The sequence below is a fragment of the Numenius arquata genome, chromosome 14 (assembly GCF_964106895.1).
Source record: "Numenius arquata chromosome 14, bNumArq3.hap1.1, whole genome shotgun sequence".
NCBI classification, from domain to species: Eukaryota; Metazoa; Chordata; class Aves; order Charadriiformes; family Scolopacidae; genus Numenius; species Numenius arquata.
This window is the reverse complement of record NC_133589.1, coordinates 5730765-5751948: the sequence shown is the minus strand read 5'-3', so window position 1 is coordinate 5751948 and position 21184 is coordinate 5730765. Positions and strand designations below refer to the sequence as shown.

The window sequence follows — 21184 nt, the reverse complement described above, 5'->3', positions numbered from 1 at the left end:
CGTTGCAAACGTGGGACACGGAGTTATTTAAAGCAGTAAGTAGAAAATCACTAGCTGATAATACAGCTCAGTTTAAATTTAAGATCATTTAAATGTCAGTCTAAACTGCCCCTTGAATCAAAGCTGCTTAAATTATTCTGAAAAATAATTGCCTCTATTCATCAGAAGAATGTGCCATGGATCCAAGTACAACATGAAGTGTTTGATTGGAGATTTGATTTTATTTTATTCCCCCCCCTTTTATTTTTTCAATGTTGCAGTCAGAAAAAAAGAAACAACAACCATCTTTTCTCTCCCAGTAATACTCTGTTTTAACAGAGCAGGTCAATCCATCAAATTGCAGTACTGAGATAGGTAAGTTTTATCTGTCCCTGATGGATGTTGCTGCTTATGCAAATCTATCACGAGACCCTGGCTGCAGCAGCGCTCGGCTCTTTGGGAACAGGACTTCAGTTTCCTGCAGCTGAATTAAAAGATGCAGCTGTCCTGACTGAGAAGAATAAGCCTGGAGGTTTTCTTGGGGCAGACCTTGTGCTTCCAGTGTCGGCACGGTCATTCCTAAAACTCAGCGTTATAGCAGATAGGTCTCTTGGGTACAGAGTGTGAGCAAGCAGGGAATGCAGAGTGATGGAAGGTACCAAAATCCCATCTGCTTATAATGGTTGCAGTTATTGTTGTCCTTTATTTTTGCCACTTGTCGCCTCAGTCAGCTCCATGCACGCCTGGGTCCGTGGAGAGCCCAGCTCAGGATCCAGCCCAAGGGCTGGGCTGTGGCTCCTTTGTGGAGCTGGGACAGGGACAGGGACTTGTCTGGTAGAGCTGCTGCCGTGTCAGGGCTGCTCACATCCCAGGGACAGGTAAACTCAGTACCATGGGGTTGGCTGAACCACTGCAAACGCTCAGCTGTGCTCTTTTACTCACTCAAAATTGGGCTGGACCTCTTTCATTTTGGATGCATTGAGGCGTTTGGCAGAGGCTGAAAGCCTTCCCGAGGCCAGTTTGGCTATCCAGAGCCTGCGCAGAGACCAGTCGAGCTGAGATAACTTTGCTCACTGAGCTCAAGCAGGAGTTGGGAGTTACAGTGAAAACATCTGAACATCATCAGGCAGGTTAAAAGGGCGTTTCTTGCACGGCTCAGCCACGCTTCTTGGACCTATTCGTCTTCTCCAGCACAGCACACGGTGGGAGCAGATGTTATAGACAATGTCAGAAACATTTTGCCATTTTGAAACCACCCTCCAAGCCCTGAGCTGGCGATGCTGCCGTCTGCCAGCTCCTCAGGCGGGTTACCCCTTCCTCAGCCCCCACACACTAAATGCAGTGCCAGACAGTGGCTGCAATTGCAGTCGCGGAATGTTTTCTCCCCTCCACTTCCTGAGAAACCCTGGGAAGGATCATTAGAAATGTCATGGTGTAAATCCATCCAGGACCCGTGTGCCTGAACGGCTCCGCTGGGCTGACCGGCTGGGCAGCGTGTGCCCATTCCCTGCACCTTTCCCTTCCCCGAGAGCAGCCGGGAGTTGTCCATGGGGATTGCAGGGGCAGCAGGCGCTGGTCGGGATGGATTTTGTGCCCAGGTAAAGTGCAAACACAGAGAGAGCAGACGGGCAGCCCCTGCCCACGGCAGCGGCAGGATGGACTCCAGAAGCTGTCAGAGCTCTGGACTGTGGAAAAATCCGTTTCTTCCTCTAAACAAACTTCATGCCCTGTGTGCATTCCCGATTTTTACCTTTTTATTAGCATTTCCCAATTATTCAATGCTTTCCGGCTGGATGGCATTTGGTATTGCTGTTTATTGACACTGGGGACCACAGTGTTGACATTATTGCTACCAAGTGACATTTACACGGACACCAACGTCATATTGATATCAATAATGGCAGCCAAGTTTGGGACGCGGCATTAACTATGTGAGGCAAGAAGGGCAGCTTCTGTTACTGATGCTGATACCGTTTAAAAAACAAAACAAAACAAATAGCCAGTTTTAAGTTCAACTGACCAAATTTCTGGCAAACCTATTGCCGGGCTGTGGGAGATGGTCTTGCTGAGCGGCCAGGACTCGGGGACCTGCCGGGTGATGATCCCGGCTGCAAACACATGGGAGCCAGCTCAGCCGGGCTCGCTGCCTCCCTTCCTATCAGCTTCTCCTGCCCTGATGTTGACAGAATTGATTTTTCGCTGTGCGTGAGCAGAGGACCAGGTTTGTTCTGGTGTGCCGGAGCCGTTTGCTGCTCGTTCGTGGTGTTTCATCCCCTTCCCCTCGGTGATTCATCCCCTTCCACCCTGGGTCTGGGCAGCAGGACGCTGCTGCGGTGGTGAGTCCTGGGTCATGGGTCCTCCCCACGCCGTACCACGCTTGTCCTTTGCTCATCCTGTCCCACAGACCATTTGCTTCACCATCATTATGATTATTATTATTATTACTGCCCTTAGCATCATTACTATTACTTCTCCCTCTATGCAAAGAGCGGTTTGGCTTTACCCAAAAGCCTGTGAAGTTCAGCCCAAAGCAACTCAGCAGCCGGTGGCTGGATCCCATCGGAGGATGAGGATGCAACCCTGCAGCAAAAGTGCTGGGTCGTCAGGCAGCCGGTGTTGGGGCAGGTTTTGGGGGTGTCACTGGTTAAATCACCCGCCGGGTGAAAGCCAGGCGAGGACGGGCAGGTTGGGAGTCAGAGTGATGTTGTTAAAGCACGCCATCCCTCCTCAGCACTTAAATAGTTCATACTCGGCTGTGGGAGAGCCCCAACGCTTGTATAATTCATGCTCCAAGTTTCTGCCTTGTTTGTCATCAGAGCAATCATTACATTTAACGGTGGCTGGTTCTCCTGCCCGGCCCGGACACCGGCCACGCAGGGAACCACCGTGATCCTGGCTGGAAACGGGCAGAGATGGGGCAAATTCAAGCTAAGAAATCCCCTGCTGAGTCATTGGCTTCTCCTCGGGGCTGATCTCGTTTGCCTGCAAATATTTAGAAATCCCGGATAAAGGCTGTGGGGCACATCATTGAATTTAAAAAGGCAACAAAATTTTAATGCGAGTGACCCAATTTTAGCATGAAACACTCGAGTGAAGCGAGACAAGATCAGGCCGATGGAAACGTCCCTCTCTCTGGGTGCAGTTTGGCTCATTAAAACAGGGATCAATGCTGATAAAAAAATGAAATATTTAAGACTTTTGAAAACACCTTGGGCTATTCTGATGCTGTGATGAGATCGATCCCGGCTGCGGGCTGCCGGGGGGAGGTCGCCCTCCGCTGGGTGTCACCGCATCTTGGCTGGGACCCCAGTGGCTGGGGCTGGTTTATGGAGGGAAATGTCGCTGAAAAGCAGCAGAGCAGGGTTTTTTTTAAAAAAAAAACTTGACTTTTTTTAAAAAAGGTTGAGCCAATGCAGCTGAATTGTCGTAGAAACAAGAAAAAAAACTCCATGGCTGCTCTATAAGCCCTTGCATGCCTTGATGGGATATTAACGGTGTGTAAAACGCCTGAAGCATTTAAGGTAGGGAAGAAAAATACATTATTTTTTTTTTTCTCTTTCCTGAGAATCTGGTTAAAAATTCTTCCTGGAATTATTGCAGCGTAGGGTGTCTCAGCACAAAGTGAGTATCGAGGAGCCTATGCCCGGGAAACACAGGCTCTTTCCCGGGGCAGGCACGGTGGTGTTGAGCTCACTGGTCCCTCAAGAGGTTTTTCTTGTCCTCTTATCATCTAAAGACCAGTTCACAGTATCCCCAGGGTTCCTGGGGCACATTGCATCTTTAGTCTCACGCAGCTCTCTCTGTAGCTGAAGCGAAGGACAGAGGCAAGAAAAAGTACAGCTATTTCTTTTTCAGCATCTTTTATCTTTTGGCCTTTTGTTTGCCTCTGGAAACCTGGAGGAGCATTTGGGTTTGGATGAGGTTGGAGTGAGGCGTCCGCCCCCTGTACAGCAGCTGCACGGAGGTTGGCAGTCCCTGTTTGAAGGGTATAAGAGACCTGTACCCGCTGCGAGAACGTTACTCGGAGCGATTGATCCGATAATCCCTGGAGCGAGATCCACATCCCCACAAGTGATATTTCCATGGGAAATAGCAGCCGTCATCCTGCTAATGCAAACACAGCCCGAGGTCCTGCTGTCCCTGCTTGGGTGATGCCAGTTATTCTGGCCTGGGAGGTGGCTCAGGGGGCTCAGGATTGGGTGCAATTTCTCCCTGACACCCACCCCAATTTGGGTGACTCGCACGGGGTTGTGTTTTGTCTCCTTTGGCTTGTACTGCACTGCGTGGGTGCAAACTGGGCTTGGGAGCAGGAGCGCTGGCCCTCGCAAACCATCCCTCCAACCTCTTTCTCTGCTGATTCTTCCCATCTGTAAAAGGGGATTTTTCTTACCCACCGCACGGCGCTTCTGCAAAGTTTCATTTATTTGCTTGCTTTTTCTTGTAAAGCACTTTTTCCCTGGCTGGATAGATGAGGCAGAGAAGACAAAGTCATCCTCTTCTCTTTATTTTCAGGATTCCAGCTGAGTTTGGCTTCCCAAGGGCTGCGCTTTTGAGGCAGGGAGCTTGTGGAGCAATTTAGCTGAGCACAGGCTGGGAACGGCGTGCATTTTGCTAGAGGCACACGTAGGGAAAAGGCAAATGGGATGCAAAGGTGATGCATTTCCAGGGGTATTAGAGCCCTGGAGCAGCTTCATCTTTGCGCTGACCTTCCTTAGAAGGGGATGCTGCAATGTTTGTCACCTGCATGGTCCCCTGCGGGTGACAGCTCTTACTCCTCAGCACCAAGGGCACAGGGGAATGTTGCTTCCCCTCCTCAGCCTGTTTAATTCATCAGGATATTGGTGTAAATGGGCAAAACCGTGCTTGGTCCAGACCTGCTGACGCACCAGCTGCGTGAGACCAGTGCTATTTGAACCCACCTGTGTGTCTCCCTGTGGGAAAAGCACGTTTGCATTTACCCACAGATAGAAAACAAAACCCCAAAAAAGCAGAATAAACCCCCCAAATGCTGCCCCATCACTTCATACGATGTGTGAGCCAAACTCAGTGAGGGCAGGACCTGCAGCAGGCAGATTGTGACCCACATCTCCTCAGTCCTCTCCCCGCAGCCCCTTCCAGCATCACCCACCGCCAAGCAAAGTTGGCACGGGAGATATTTAGGGCTCAACCTCCCGCCTGGGGTTCACCCCCCAGCAGCATCGTTTTGGGAAGCCGAGCTGCAGCCCCGAGTTGCCATGACACTGAGCCACCCCCGAGGATGCGGCTGCGGCTCTCTGCCCTCCCTGACCCCTTTCCCCGAGTATTTGGTGTCTCACCCACGCGCCCGTCTCTCTCAAGCAATTACCTGCTCTGATTGCCCACCCTCGCATGTCACTGCTTAGATAGGTGCTTATATGTATTTTAATCAAGTGAGTCACGCAGGCGGAGGGGACTAGGCAAAACACTGTTTCTGTCCTTGTCTCCTTGCTGGGTAAATGATGGCTGGGAATTCAGTGAGCATGAAACGCTCTCATTTGGGTGGATTTAGTGGGTTTGGTGGCTGAATGGGTTGTGATGTGTTTAGAGACCACTCGAGTTTATTTTGGGTGAAGGGGTAGGGACTTGATCTCTGGCCCTGGCCCTGAGATCTCCATGCCCTGTCGTTAGCCATGAACAGCACCTTTGAATTATCGAGGCTTTGAATAACTGAGAGGTTTATCCACGTTATGTGGAAACGGCAGGAACAGAGGCTTTCCTGGGTGGTCTGAACCCGCCACTCAAGGGCTTCAGAGCAGTCGTCACAGGCAGGAGAACCATGCTAACCCCAACTCCTGGCACGGTCCGGCTGTGGGTTCCAGCTGCAGAACTTAAACCACGTAAGATGGTGTTTTCCATCATATAATAGAAATGAAAATCCAGAGGGCAGCTCCCGAGCCGGCCCGGCACAGCACGGCTGTACCAAAGTCCATTTATGTCACTTTAATCAATACAACCTTGTTTCCTCTCGGGGCATCTTGGAGCAGTTAAGGATGCCTTAACGACACGCTAAATCCATTTGCTATCATCACCCTGGGCATTTGCAGGCAGTAATTTCACACAGGCAGGGGCGGTGATGTTTCCAGGGTGATGCATGCCGGCGGGCTGACGTGGGGAGGTTTTCCCGTGGGTTTGGGCGTAGCAATGGTTTGTGTTGCCTTGATTTCCCTGCTGAGCTTGTTTGGGAGGTACGAGATCTGCCGGGACAGGTTTGTGCTGGGGGAGGCACGTGGCAGGGAACAGCAATGGTGGCGATGGGGCTTTACGGATCCTGGTTTTATGCTCGAAAAGCCCCAAGAACAGGGGGGATTAGTGTTGCATCGACTGAGCCGCATCGGGAAGGCAGCGCGAGCATGTGCACCCCTCGAGGTGCTTTTATGCCTGTATCATCCTTTTAGTTTGAAGTTTAATCCCCAATAGCTGCGACTTGCTGCATCGCCTGTCTCGTAACAGCCTTACAAAGCTGTGACAACAGGCAGGGAAAATGAAGCTGTCTGACAAATGACACATGACAAGGAGTTGGAGTTAACTGCTTTTAAATTCATTATGGCTCCAAAAGATTGAGCAAGGTGAATGATTTAAGGTGCATAATGAGATGGATTTAGCCTCTTTTTACTGCCGTTGAATGATCTGTGAACAAGCTTTGATCTCTGCATTACAGTCGCTACCAGGATTTGTCAGTAAGGGGGGTTATTTGAGGACCCCTGGCCACTTGCGGCGGTGGCTCGGTTGCACAGTAGTGACTTTTCTCTGGCAGGACAAACGCCAACTTCTCAGTGATTTCAGAGGAAATACCTTCGGTGCTGCCCAGAGTGCCAAAACTGAAGAGGAGGCGTTCAAAGGGCACGTGGGCAAGCTGGGCGCTGAAGGCAGCCACTGTGCAGCAGGTCTCTGGCTCATGCAAGGGTCTCGGGAGCTGCAGGAAGGTTTCTGCGTTGCGTGATGATGAACATCACAACAGGGAAGTCTCCCAGCTTTGGGATGCCCTGGCCGTAGCACTTATGGCACATCTGGGAGGCCCAGGGCTGTAACCTGCCATGCTTTGGCCAAAAAATGTCTAGCAATCCAGGAGCTGGAGATCCAGGAGCTCTGCCCCAAGATCAGCTCCCCCATCCCTGGCTGTGCGAGGCAAAGGGAATTATTCACATTTTGGGAGAGAAAAGCACATCCTGCAGCAGCCCAGCAGAACGGCCTGTTGCTCAAGGTCCATTTAGGGCTGGTACCGGGTTGGAGTCCCATTATGGTTATTTTATAGCAAACTAGTGGGATGCAAATATTCCAGTAACTCAGGCTAATCCTTTCTTAAACAAGAATTCTCTGCAGTCAGCCCCATCTCCAAAGACATGTGCCAACTTGGTGTCTTCCGGGCTGAAATATTACTTCTGGTCTGCATGTTTGTGGTGCTGTTGGGGAGATATATATTTCTGAAGTGCAGCTGCCTCATTTTGTTTTACAATTCATAAGCAAACGAACCCGAATGATCCAGTGCAGTATGGGCACTAAAAATAGCTTTAATCAATCAACTTTTTAAAAATAAGAATGTTCCTTAAAATTATGCCAGCACCAGCCAGCGCTGCCTCTTGGGAATTTTATTCTGACTCATTTTTCTTCCAGTTCTGTTCTTTCTTTTTCTTTCTTTTTATTTTTTTCCTGCTCCTATTTACCAAATATCATTGAGTTTGGGCTGATTTTTGTTACTTAGCATACGGGATGAGGTGGATATTGGAGACTTTTAAAGCTATTTTTGTCACTGGTGGCATGAAGGGATGGGAAGCGTTGTTGCTGTAATTTGCTGGTATTTGGGCAGCACCCCTGAATACTGGTAAAACAGTCACTAGGTACTTTTAATTCAATATTTCTACACTGGAGCAGCTTCCCACCCATACCCAAACCTTTCAGGTTGGCCCATCCATCAGTCAGAGGAGATGGACACACAGGCACGGTGGCAGTGCTTGGTAGGACAAGGCAGCAGCCCTGCCCACCCCATACCCTGCTCTTCCCCCATCCCCATCACCTTTTCCTGCAAGTCCTTCGATGCTCCACAGCTTTTCAGGAGCCTTGTTGCCATCTCGTGAAACGGCTGCTTTGTGGTCTGACCAAGCTGGTGGGCATCCTCAGGGTCTGCTGTACCACTCAGGCGGAGGACGGAGCCCCTCTCCTGCCTCTCCAAGCCTCTCCTCCTGCAGCCACTTCTGCCACTGCCAGGGGACAGATGCCGAGTTGAATGGTTTAGAAGCAGGTCCTCAGGTTTCCCACCAGCCTCATTCTTAAAGGCAAATAAGGCTGTGATTTTGCAAAGGAGGAATTACACGCCCGAGTCCTGTTGCTCCCCGATGAGCAGTACGTACCCAGCTCACCAAGAGCGCTCCGAAAATCCCAGTCTCTTAGATGTGTGTGTGTATATATATGTGTGTGTGTGTGTATATTTAGTGCATTAGTCACATCTTAGACTATAAAAACTGAAACTTCAGTTGGCTGCTTCTTCTGTAAACATATGTTCTCCTTGTAACTATAACTTGGCTTTTATTGCTTTGTGTTATTCCTCCGCATTGTGTGCAGTACGTACAGATATGATAACAGTAATAATCACAATACTGCCAAATCCAAGCATTTATAATAATGGGTTAAGTCTCCAAAATCCCCGGACTGGCTTAAAAATAATAAGATTATGTGAAAATAGTAAACGCCATGATCTTGTCTTGCTGCTTTTCCCTTGCTGGGTGGTTAGGCTTTTGGCTCCTGCTTCTCTCCCAACGTGAGCACTTAGAAATGAGGGTTGGGGAGGGGAACTTTTAACTGACTCCGAGACTGATCCCTATGAAGGACCTGGGAATTTGAAGCAGCATGTCCTTCATCACGAGGCATGGGATGAAAGCAAGGGAGTTTGTGACACGGCGGTAATACAGTCCTGGCATTTTTTGCTGGGTTTATTGGAGAAATAGTTTTAGAATTAGAGTGATGGACAGTAGAGATTATCTCCCTGAAAACAGGGAGGCACAGACTGGCCGAACTGCCTAATGAAGGAGAGCGGTCGCGTTATGGTGCGTCTGAGCCTGACCTGTACCCACGTCACGGGAGGTCTCTGTGCAGTATTTGGAGCGGAGAAACGACTGATGCAAAGTGAGCAAGACACAGACCAGGGCTGCAGACATGGCAGTCTGCTCCGTACCTGTGCAGTTTTAAAACAGGTATTGAAAACCCAGCTTTCTAACAAGACAAGCCCTTTCTTTTCAAGTCTTTCATTTTTATATTCATGAAGACCTTCAGATTTTTAAAGAAAATATTTGACTTTGACCTGCAGGCTAAGAAATCCCCTTATAGGGGATTGCAAATGTATAAGGACCCGAAAGTCTTCTAGAAACAGGAACTATCCACATTGTTTTCCTGGCCAAAATACATGAAACAGAGATCTATGTTGCATCATTGCAGTTAATTTTACATTTCTTTTGGGGCCAAGAGTTGGAGGTTTATGGTGAGAAGGAGCTGGGGGATGATGGGTTTGGGTTTGGTATTTTCAGTTCAGCCGCATCATTCTTTTCTTCTGCCTGCAACCACCCATGTCATGGTGTACAAACCATCTCCGGAGGAGACAGAGACATCAGGCCTCTCTGGGGATGGTCTTCGAGTTTAATTAGACCCATGCTTAAACCAGTTGAACTGAACAAGTGCAAAGCTGTGAGCTTGGTGAGAACACAGCTTATTTCTGGTTTTGCTCAAGTTTGTTCTGTTGACATAAACTTAAAAGAATTAAGTCTCTTTTAAAGTTAAATGTGAAGGTCTGGAGGCCAGGGTGTCAAAGTTCTCCCTCTGGTTTCATCCTTGTGACCCCTTGGGCAGGTCTACATGCCACCAGCTGGAGGTGAAGTGGTGACACTGAGATTGCCCTGTTCCTCTGCTCCTCAGTTTGGGGCCTGAGGTTGGCAATGCAAAACATCACAAGTGGACTGCTTTAAAAAGGGAGAGAGGAAAAAAGAAAGTTAAATCAGAGTGGCCACCCAACCTCAACTCTCAATGTTGGGCTCCTGCCATTCGGTTTTACTGCTGGAAACACTCAAGCTTTTCTTGAGCAACAGCTTCATCACACCCTTGAATTCCCATCTCTCTTTTTAAATCGAGTCAAGGCCTTACCAGCTAAACTGGCACAGAGGAGGTCAGCGGGAAAAGTAGGTCTTGCCCACGCTGAGGCATCTTCTGGCAACCAGAGCTCTTCATCCTCAAGCCACTGGTCCTTCCCTGGAGGCAATTTCAGTAAAACCCTGTGAAAAGCTGCCCAAGAGCATCAGCATCAGGAGAGCATCAGCCATTGCACTAACAGCAGGTGGGGCCAATGACATTTTGGGGCAGAGCCTGGTTTCTGCGTTGCCACTTCTAAACTCGGGTGGTAAATTTTAGTGTAAGAGACTGTGTCAATCCCGCAGCGTGGGACTGTACGGCCGGGAGCAGCCCCCCCAGGGCTGGCAGGGCTCTGCCGCTCCCCAGCGCCCACCCGAAGGGCACCAGGGGATTTGAGCTCGGCCCAGATACACTGGAGATGTCATTACCCGGGAATTTGTGGCAGAGGAAGAAATATTAAGCAAATCTTCTGCAATTATCTTTGCCTCCAGCGGTTAGTCTAGATCTCCCCTTTGCATCTTTTTCTTTCTAAATCTCCTAGTCGCAAAGTTGGCTGCTTTTAAATTGGGTGGTGCTTTGGTGGCCTTGAGAGCAGCAGTTTCCATGGTAACTCTGAAGTACCCGTTTTTGCACAGTCACGGTTTTAGCGGGTCGCAGCCACCACTGCTGCCGGAGGACCAAGAGGATCCCGAGCCAGTCCCATCCCAGCTCCAGCAATGCGAGAGCCACTGCCACTGGGGGTGCGAGCAGGAGCCCCGTATGGCTGAGTTTGGTGTTATCATCCCCCACCTCCCTTGACCTCCTGGTTGCAAAAAAGCCAGACAGGGTGTGTGACAATGCTGCAGGGTCACCCACCAGCCGTTCTGTGCCGTGGGACTTCTGTGTCCAGCCACGTCTTTGCTGTTTGTGCTGGCACAAGCCCAGTGTTGGGCTGCTCTCAGACTTTTTTTTTCACCTTTTCCTCTCTCTTTTTCTCTTCTGGGTATTTGCCCATCATTAGCAGAATGGGGCTTTTATTTCTTGATGGGCATTTCCAAATGGGCCCAGGCTCTGTGAGAAGGATGCTGTGAAAAGATGTCCTCTATAATCCCACCCTGCAAAGCAGCATCACCTCCTGCTGCCCAGGGGTTTGCTTTGGGGCATCTCCTCGTGGCTCCTGAAGGTTGATGGCTTTGGGGGAACTCTGGGAGAGCAGCCGGACAGGAGTTAAAGCACAGCTTTTGAGGGTCCTCCAGAGCAGGAGCAAGGAAGGGGGGAGTGAACTGAAATTCTCTTGAATATCTGTGCACCGGAGGGAGGGAGGATTAGTCCCATTAGGGCAGAGCACTCGGGGTAATCCCGCTTTCGAATTAGGGATTTCACTGTCATTAATCTGATGTGAAAATAAATAGGGCAGGAGCTTAATGCCTTTGAGGGAGCTGCAGGCATGGGAGGAGAAGGTGGGCTGGAAGGGCTGAGCAGGGACAGGACTTTGAGCTCAGACCCCTCCAGCCGAATCCACTCGGGAAGGCTTTGGGGACGAGGGAGGACAGGAGCATTGATGGGAAATGTCTGAGCCCTGACCAGAGTCTTTCTCCTCCCTCCTCCATTCTGTTCTCTGGCCAAAGCAAAACTGTTGCCTACAGCGGATTTTTCTTCCACTTTTTCAGCCTTTTCTTCAAAGGCAACACAAGTTTTCTTCTGTCTTTTTTCTTTCTGCGTGAGGCAGCGTTGCCGTTTTCCATCTCGCAGCTGTGGTTGACCCTTGCTGACTACGCTGACAGCCTCTAAACGTCTGTGACCACAAAGCTAAGGGAGAGCCTTTCTTTTTTTCTGTTAGAAAATTAAAATAACTCTTCTGGTGTCCTGAAGGACACCGAATTTGTCTTTGGTGTTAGATGGACAGGGGACAGCAGTGGCTCTGCCTGTCTTTAAGGAATCAGGGCACTCGTTTTAAGTCCAGTGATAATTCTTCTCATGCAGGTGGCTATTTAACCATAAAACCCACAATTAGATCATTTAGAAAAAAAGAAAGAAGTTTTTTAGAGATGTGATTAGCGGAGCATCTGAACAAAGGTCCAGGGTAACTCAGCAGAACAGGGGCTTAACCCCACAAACACCTTCAGCCTTAGACTTCAGTTACTCCACTGAACCCAAAAATAAGGGCCAGATGCCAGATCCATAGGATAGGCAGTTTTTCTGCTCAGAAAATTTTCTTTTTTTTATATATTTGTCATTTTGTATCATGATGAGAGTGATCTGAGCAGCAAACGGGCACCGACCCAGAAGCCAGAAGAGCCTGGGGGGTGGGACACCCTGCCATCCATCAGGGTTTCCCATGCTCCTGAGGACTCCCTTCAGCAAAGGGCTGTGTCTCTGCCTTTCTGGAGACAGACTCTTCCATGTTTTATGCAAAAAAGTCTGTCTTAAGACAACAGGATGTTGCCATCAAAACTGGTCCACGACACTGATTCATTTTTGACAAATCAGTGTTTTCTAATGGAAAACAAAATCTAATTCTTGATCAGTTCTGCTAGAAACAAGGGCTCAGGCAGTGGAGAGCAGGATGGAGAACAGTAACGCAACCAGCAGCCCTTGGTGGATGGGGGATTCAAAAGCCTTATCACTCCTGCAGCGGGGAAAAGCCTAAGTTGTATAATTCCCCATTGCTGGAGCAGCCAGGGATGGAGCCAGCACGAGCCAAGGGTCAGTGTCCCAGGGCAGGACGGAGGAGCAAGGTTGGAGCAACCAGGTACAGGGCCAGTGTGCTCCCCTCCTTCAGGGGAAGCAGGAGACCTAATTCATCAGCACAGTTATATTTTTTTTTAACATTTCAAAATCCACGTGTTTTTATTTTTTCACTTTAAAGGAAAAAAAAATTCTCCAAGTATAATAAGGGAAATGAATGCAACTGCAGGCACCCTGGGAATAGCGGGAGCCGTGTTTACAGGGAGTTCTACATGAATCCCATCAAGCAATGCAAATATTGTAAGTAGGATGTGGCTACAGGTTGGGCTTTGTTTGGGTCTGATGCGGGCTGTTTTCTCTATGGAGCAGGATTACTGCTTTGCTTCTAATTAGGCAAAAGGGAAGGGGATCCAAAGAGCCCCTAAAGATGTCAAAAATCAGAAAGAAGTCATAGAAGGGAGGGAGAAATTAAAATAAACCAACATTGGTATTTCAGCGATGCACAAAGCCTCTGGGGCTGTGGCCAGGAGCTTTGCCTGCTCTGGCTCCTTCTGCGTCGCTGACGGGGTGACCTGGGTTTTTATTTCATTTGTTTATTTGATATCATGCATTTCCATTTTAGACAAGTGGGTTTCCAAGTCTGATGTATTTGGTCTCCAGATTTGGTCTCCAGCTCCAAGGTGTTCCTAGCTCTGAATTTTCAAGTTAAAGCCCTCTCTAAAACAAGAAGTGGTTTGGGTTCAGGTTTTAGGGAGGCTGCAGGGCCTTACCCAGTGATTTATCTTTTTTCTTTTAACCTGGATAAATGAGAGCGTGTGTGCAAAAGTAGTTTGAGATTGCAGCCCTGCACTTACCTAATCTTATGCTGAGATAAATCTTACGCTGAACTGCTAAAATGCTAGATAAAATACTTCTAAAAGCAGCAGGGATAAATATGTTAGGTGTTTTTGTTCATGTTTCCAGAGCAGGGGAATTGTTGTTATCAGAAATAAGACAATGTCTATGTGCTTCTTTCTCCGAGATCCCTTGCTCACATACGCTTGTGTGTTTGAAAGCATAAAGGTTTATTCATACAGATGTTTCCAATTATTTTCCTAAGAACAGTTCTCTCATTCATGCTTAATTTGTGAAACTCCTGTTTACTTCCCCCAAATCTTTTTTTATTATTTTTAATAGTCATACCAGCCACAGTAATCGTAAGCTCTGGGCCTTTTTTGCACTGATGCAAATCACCACTTACTACTTTGAAACTGTTAATGTTAGTGCGGTTGAGCACTGGTCGGTTCTGTAAGACAATACAGTCTTTTTTTTCGGTGGCTGGAGACATCCAGCCTTGAGCCCTTTTTGTCCCTTTCCAAGCCTGTGCTGTGCACCCTGGGTCCTGGTTTATATCCCATATCCCAACATGCTGCCATCCTTGGCCCTACCAACTTCTGCCACCAACTTGGCTTTGTTTTGCCTTCATCCTTGGTCATGATGTAGAACTATGGCTCCTTGAGACTTAGAAACTGGTAGGAAGGAGATAGCCTGCATTCAGCCCCCATTCCCATGACTTGAGATGGAAACAAGGAGAGCAGCCTCACTGGTTGGAGCAAGGAGCCGGGCACAAGTCGGGTTTCTGGTGGTGTCTGAATTAATTAGTCTTTCTTTGTCTCGCTTTCTTTAGTTTGTTAGTGAAAGAGTTAATGCTAGCGGACGTGTGGGGTGATTCAGTGGTAAAACCCTTTGAGATCTGGAGATGAAAGGTGCTGTAGGAGGAGGACAGAGGTGGCTGTGCTCTCGGCTGCCCCTGGGCACGCATGAAGTACACAAGAGTATAGTGATGTGGAGGACTTGAGATAGAAAGTACCTGAGATGGAAAGTGTAGCCACGGGCCTGGTTGTGCTTCTCTCGCTTTGCTGCTGCGTAGGAAATGAAAGGCATCCTTTGTCCCTTCATCTCAACAGGAGTACCCTTCCTAAGGCCCCCTCCTCAGTTGCCAAAAACTTCAAACCTTGGTAAATCTGCAGTGTTTTTCAGTGTTTTCTTTTGTGCTTGTGGGAGGAGTGAAGGCTTTTTGACATGTGCTTCATCTTCCCCCCTCCCAATGGCCACTGAAGAGTGTTCTCCTTAACACCCTCCTCTCACCTGGTTCGAGCACGTCAGCATGCTGGTCATCCTCTTGAATTGTGTCACCCTGGGCATGTTCCAGCCCTGCGAGGACGTGGAGTGCCAGTCGGAGCGGTGCACCATCCTGGAGGTAAGGATCCCATGCTGCCCCACTTGCCTGGGATGTGTTGGGTGTGGTGGGGTGGCCATCCCGGGAGCTGGGACCCCCATCTTGTCCCTTTTCCCCAGGATACAGCCATGAAAGCCCTTCCCATAGGGGTGTTTTTTCCAATGCAAAGTCTGTCCTCTGAGGAGACCTGCTGCCGTGGCGCTAGGTGACATCCGAGGGCTGATTGATTTGGATTTACCCCAGCAAGACCCTTTCTCTGCACAACCAGTAAGGGTAGGGGGGCCCCAAAACTGGGCATCCAGCTCCCACTGGAGGTGTTGAACACTTTTTAGTTACAGGATGGCCAATGCCACAGGGAATCTCTTGCTCGCAGTCAGTTGGTTCCACCCCAGCCAGATCACTGCCGACCTGGATTGCCAAGTGCCGGGTTAACTGACCTTTGGGAAATGCATACAGGTACGCAGCTCACAGACCCTTGTCGGCCACCCCAAGCTTAGTGGGGCATCACGCATGTCACTTCATCCCTCGCTGGGTCCTGGCAATCCTCTCGCTGCCATATGCCCACAGGATTCATTTTGGAAGCACATCCCGGCAGCATCTGGTGTGTGGGCTGCACCTTGGCGCTGGGCTTCCTGCAGCAACTCCGTTCTCAGGCTTGGAACCAACTTTCCTTGTTTCTAATGCATTACATCAACCTAGGCAGGGACTACCGACATGTGGTAGTGTAATGGGCTTGGTTCTTTCGAACCCTGCACAGATCTGCTCCTTTAATTCCCTTTGATCATTTCAGCTGTTCTGGAAGGCCAGTGGGATCCTTCCAACTAGCCTCTCCTGCTTCTTTCAAAGATTGGTCCAGAGCTGCCTGTAAATGCCAGGAATAGCAGAGTTTATCATCAAATCCTCTTTCAACCTTAAAAGAGGATCTGTTAAACACAGAGCCAAGTAAACCAGATGAATTGAGAAGCCACTAGAGGTTTGTTATGGAATGAGATCAATTTTGGAGAATCTGTTGCCACCAGAGGCATCCAGCATAGGGATCATCTCAGAGGGTCAGGCTCGGGGTTGGTGTGAAGCGGCATCCAGAGGTGGCTAGTCCATCTCCTTCACCAGAAAATGTGACACTGCAGGTGGCTGTGGGCTAAGCTGTCCTTAGAGAGCCCATCAGAAAGTCCCGATCTCTCCTGAAAGGTTACACTGTCATTTTTCTGCCTGTATTCACCCACATGGGACTTTGTTTGGACAATGCCCATCCCTGCCAAAGTGTCCAGGCAGACAAAGGGAGTCCTGCCTGGACAAGGAGGTGACATTATTGAAGGCTCATTATTTGCTTCCTTTTTTTCGTAATTTAATCAGGTTGCAATCGCATGGCTTGCGTGGTCTGTTCTCCCCGGAATAGACACACACACAGTCTGCGAGGAGCCCAGGCACTGAATTTGGTTTCTAATACCAGCTGAATGATTACAGCATATTGAGGATATTTGCAAAAAACCGAAAGTATTATCCTGAAGGGTTTGCAGGCAGAAAAGGGCTCTAAGTAAAGCCGTCATTATCCCTCGCCCTGTCACAGCTTGCAGGAGGGAATGGAAGCCAGAACATGAGGTAGGAAAGCCTGAACTTCTTTATGGAGGCGTTTGGATGCCAGTTATTAAATGAACTGAAATAATGGAGCAAAACTTCTGTGTAGTCAAGGGAAAGGTTCATTGATAAAGCAAACAGCCAGAGAAGATGGTGCTCACACAGAGCCGCTCAGGGGTACACGGATGCGCAGTGGGAAGTTGGCTTTCATGTGGATGCTCTGTTAATTTTACCATTAATCTGCTCTGGCCTCAATATGGAAGTGCCAGAGACACAATAGCAAACAGTATGGTTATTAAGAGAGTGGTTTGGACAGCAGCAGTGATGCTGTAGATCGAGAAGTTCCTGTGCTTTATCAGTTCTGTCATTCGAAACAACAAAGTCTCTGCACATGATTTAAAAGCAATCTGTACCTCCTGATGTTCCAAGTTTACAGGCAACATGTAGAAGGGTATTTACAACAGAGTCCATATCATGGTATCTTCACATACATCCACATTTCATGCATGTACTTGTAGTCTCCAGGAAGGCTGGAGAAATCACAGCTGTCCAAGTCCCCACTACCCTACAGAAGTAATTCTTTAAGTAAAGGCTGAGGCATGTTTATAGGGCAGCAATGGATTAATCTGTGTACTGTTATTTTCTCCTCTTGTTTTCACAGTAATCTAAAACCCAAAATTTTGACCTTCATCAAGAGGCTCCTGTGCTGGGCACACAGGCTTAGCAGCAGGATGCCCTGAGCCTCTGCACCACAAGGAACTGCTCCAGTCATTCCTTATGTGCAGCAGAACTGCCTTTATAGTTACTGCTTCAGCCTCTGCTTGATGTGCACATTCACTCCCAGCTGTGTCTGGGGCTGTGGGTAGCAGTCTTGTCCTTTTGGGAGTCCATGAAGGCATCAGAAGGGAAGCACAGCCCCCTGCGTTAGATGGGACACGTTCTTTCTAGGAGGTATGAGCCTCTCAGTCTGGAAACTCGGCTTCCACTGCAAGTTGCTGAGACCTCATGGACCCAGCCACAAGCTGCTGTTGAATGCATAGGCTTTAAATGCCAAGAAAAATATCCAGCCCATACAGCAGTGATGTCCTTGTACCTTTGTCAGTAGATGAATAGAACCTGGTAATGCTTCCCAGGCAGTGGGCTGTCCCAGAAGCTGTTCTTAGGGGTTGTCATCACCTATCAGGTTTTGCAGGTTGTATTTCAGAGTTCGGTAGGTGGCACTTTGGTATCAGTGCTTTGCCTTGCAGCGTCTGCCAGGGTATAGAGAGTCCTGCTGCGGTGGCAGCGCTTGTGTCTCTGCTTTCCTTTTCCCTGATAAGAGAGCACAGCGGAACTGACTGTAATAATCTTTTACTGGTCTCCAGGCATTTGACGACTTCATTTTCGCTTTCTTTGCGGTGGAGATGGTCATCAAGATGGTGGCTCTGGGAATCTTTGGGCAGAAGTGTTACCTTGGAGATACATGGAATCGCCTGGACTTCTTCATCGTGATGGCGGGGTCAGTAACAAAACCTCATAAATTTGCTCTTCGTGGTGAAAGCAAGAAAACCCCAGAGCCAAGTCTGTAGGTTGTCCTGGCTGGTTTTCATTACGTCTTGAGAAAGCTGCCAGGCTCAAGCCAAGGCAAAGTGTCCCAAGTCTCATTTGGTTTCACCTCTGGCAACCACGCCAGATTGTGGGTGGGGTATGAACGTCAGCGCAAAAGCCATCGGGTTTTCAGTAGCAATCCTTGCCCTAGTGCCATCTCTGTCAAATCAAGTGCAGGCTGATCTAGTTCTTGCAATGGCCCACAAGATGGCCCACAATTATTGTGCGTGTCCCAGTGTTTACAGGTAAGTCTGCTGTCTCCAGAACGTGTGGAAAAAGCAGACAGCCACTCAGGACTGCTCCTTCTATGTGACACCATGAGAGTGAGGCAGAGAGGCAGAAATTGCCCAAACAAGGAGAATCTAACACACAAATCTGGTTCAGAAGGTTGGAATCCCAGTGGAAGAAGCTGACCAGAAGCTGATCCAAATTACAAGTGTGTGCAAATGTCTCCTGTAAACTTCTCTTGGTTTACATGTTAATACCATCTCCCACAGCTGCTTTTTTATGCAGGATATGTTAATAAACAGATATAAGGAGTATCTGGGTGCTTTTGACACCAGTTCCCTCACACCCTTCGGGAAAAATTGAGTCAACCAAAAGCTTGGCAAGTCTAAAACTTTTTTCTAGGAATAAATGGGTTTTAGAAATCCCAGGCTCTCTTACCTGCTTACTATTCCCTAGAAAGGGATAGACTGTTTAATTACAGAGCTCTGCCTTATTTCTGAATTTCTGGGTTTATAATGACCAGTCTGGGGTTAATTAGAACATTCCTGTAATATGTTGGGGCATTTTTACCCGTACATTAGTGATGTACAATCTTCACTGCACTAATGGAGTTTTGTTTTGCTCCATGTTATTTGTCTGGAATACAATTAGGAATGGCCTTACTGGTTTGAATAAAACATGAGGTCTCCTGAGCAGACCTTCCTTTGAACCTGTGTGCGGTTACAGCCCAGGAAAGAACCGCAGGGACAACAAAAGAAGCAGTTAATTATTTTTTCTTTCCAAAGCTGCTGCAGCGTTTAAGCCAGAAGTAGTAGGGGGAAGACCCAGGCTGTGGTTGCAGGGAGAACTCGGGATCAGAAGTCTGCCATCCATGACCAATGTGGCGACAGTGTTTCCCCATGCTGAAGCTGCAGGATGAGCTCTCCTGATGGGTGAGCAGAGGTTGCCCGTCTCATCAAACAGATCATCCCAGCGAAACAGGAGAGTGAAATAGCACACGGAGGCAGAATGGCTGAGCCCTCTGCTCATACCTCAGAGTCAGGTTTGGCACCAGGATCTTTGTTCACATCGCACCTGGGATGAGGGGGGAGGTGGCTGGTGAGTCAATTTGGTGGTTTGCCAGGGCTTTTCCCCACGTTCCGTGGCTGGCATATGTTTGAGAAGAATGCGAACAGCAGAAGCACCAGGAGACCCCGACGGGAAGCCCTGCTGCCAGTCTGGAATTACTCAGGCTGAAGATGAGAAGAGCAACGGCCCCTTCTCTGGCTGATCTTGGGCCATCTCCAGATGATTTTGGTGTATTCAAGCCATACCTGTGACATTGTTTCCCATCTCTCAGAAGAGAGGCTGGTCTTGGAGCTGGGCTGGCCAGTAATGCTGGTGGAGGGCAAGGAGAAGCTCTGCTCCTAAAATCGGAGGTGGTTTTAGCAGGGAGCACACTACTGGAATAACAAGAGTTGCTTTTTCCAGCAAGCGAATGGATGCGATGAAGGTATTATGAAGCTTTTTCTGATAAGAAGGGAAACAAGTGACAGGCAGTGCTGCCTGCTTTGTTTGTCCCATTCAGTCTCCTCAAATAAGCTGATTTTGCTTACTAGCAAGTATACCAAAGAGAGTGGAGGCTGAGCAGGGGAACTACAAAATAAACATATCTTCTGCCTCTAGCAACAGATTGTGTCTGAAGTTTGTTCCAGCACTGAAAGCCCTTTCATGTTTTGCTCGCCTGAGAAATGTACCCTGGAAAATTTCAGACCGAATGGAGCTTACAACTTTTCAGTCTGCCCAGCAGCCAAGTTGAAAGCATTTCTCGAGCATCAAAAATGTTGTCCACAAGAACTGAAACCAGAGAGGTTTCTTGTGCATCCAGTCCCTGGACACGTTGCAGGCTCTTGGACATCTTTAACTTGACAGCTGAAGAACTGGAAACTGTTCGTGGTAGAAAACATTGCCTCCTTTTTTTTCAGTACCCGGAAGCTGTAAGGAAGTACCAGTCCACCCAGATCTCCAGTCCTTGCATACCCAAAATTTCCATCTCCAGCAGCTTTCTGTTAGGCATTTCTGGGGTATTCTTGGCTTGCAAGTGTGATACAAGAACAAGACCTCAAGCTTGGCCTTGACAAAGAAACCCTTGACTTTTTCATGAAGATTTCGAATGTTTTCACTGCTTGTAGAAGGTCCAATCTGGAATCTATCAAGTGATTCAGGTTGGCTTCGGTGGGTGATGTAGATCCCCCTGAGACTTACTTTCAAATCCTAAATGGAGTATCAAGGAAGTTCAAAGTATCAGGGTCAGATAGTCTGTTTCCCTAGGCCAAATCCCGGATTATTCATCTTTCATCAGCCCCACTGAAACTCCAAGGGCCAAGTGAAGATGAGGCCCCAGGAATTGACCCTTTAGCACGCTGATAGTCGCATGTGCTCTCTGGAGAACAAAATCAGCTCCCACTGGAGCATTTCGTGCTCCTTTCACATGCTATTAGTGGTTCAAAATCTGTATCAGTTACACTAAAATCCACTTACTCAGCCACCCGATAAATTGTGAGTGTGCTGTGTTGGGACCAAGCCAGTGAGTAGGTTCAGGCTTCGGCACTATTCACTTAAGGGACTTTAAACAATGCTTTGTCTATTCCTGCAAGCTCTGTTTAGAGCAGACACCTGGTGCTGGCTCCAGGCCCCTCGACGCAGGTGTGAACGGGCATTTCCGATGGTTTTCCCACTGTGTGGTCCTTTGTGCGGCTCCAGGCTGCTTCCCACTGCTTTGCTCTGGCTGCTTAATGAACACACATTAGATTTAAAACCTGG

At 48.5% G+C, this 21184-nt stretch overlaps 1 protein-coding gene across 1 annotated transcript in view; it reads left to right on the top strand.

Moving 5' to 3' along the window:
• The window catches only part of CACNA1H (calcium voltage-gated channel subunit alpha1 H), a 252290-nt gene that overhangs the window by 108880 nt on the left and 122226 nt on the right, over nt 1–21184 (top strand). Inside the window, exons 2-3 of the mRNA XM_074158337.1 lie at nt 14902–15013; nt 17932–18065. Coding sequence (XP_074014438.1) covers nt 14902–15013; nt 17932–18065 — 246 coding nt within the window. The remainder of the gene's footprint in view (nt 1–14901; nt 15014–17931; nt 18066–21184) is intronic.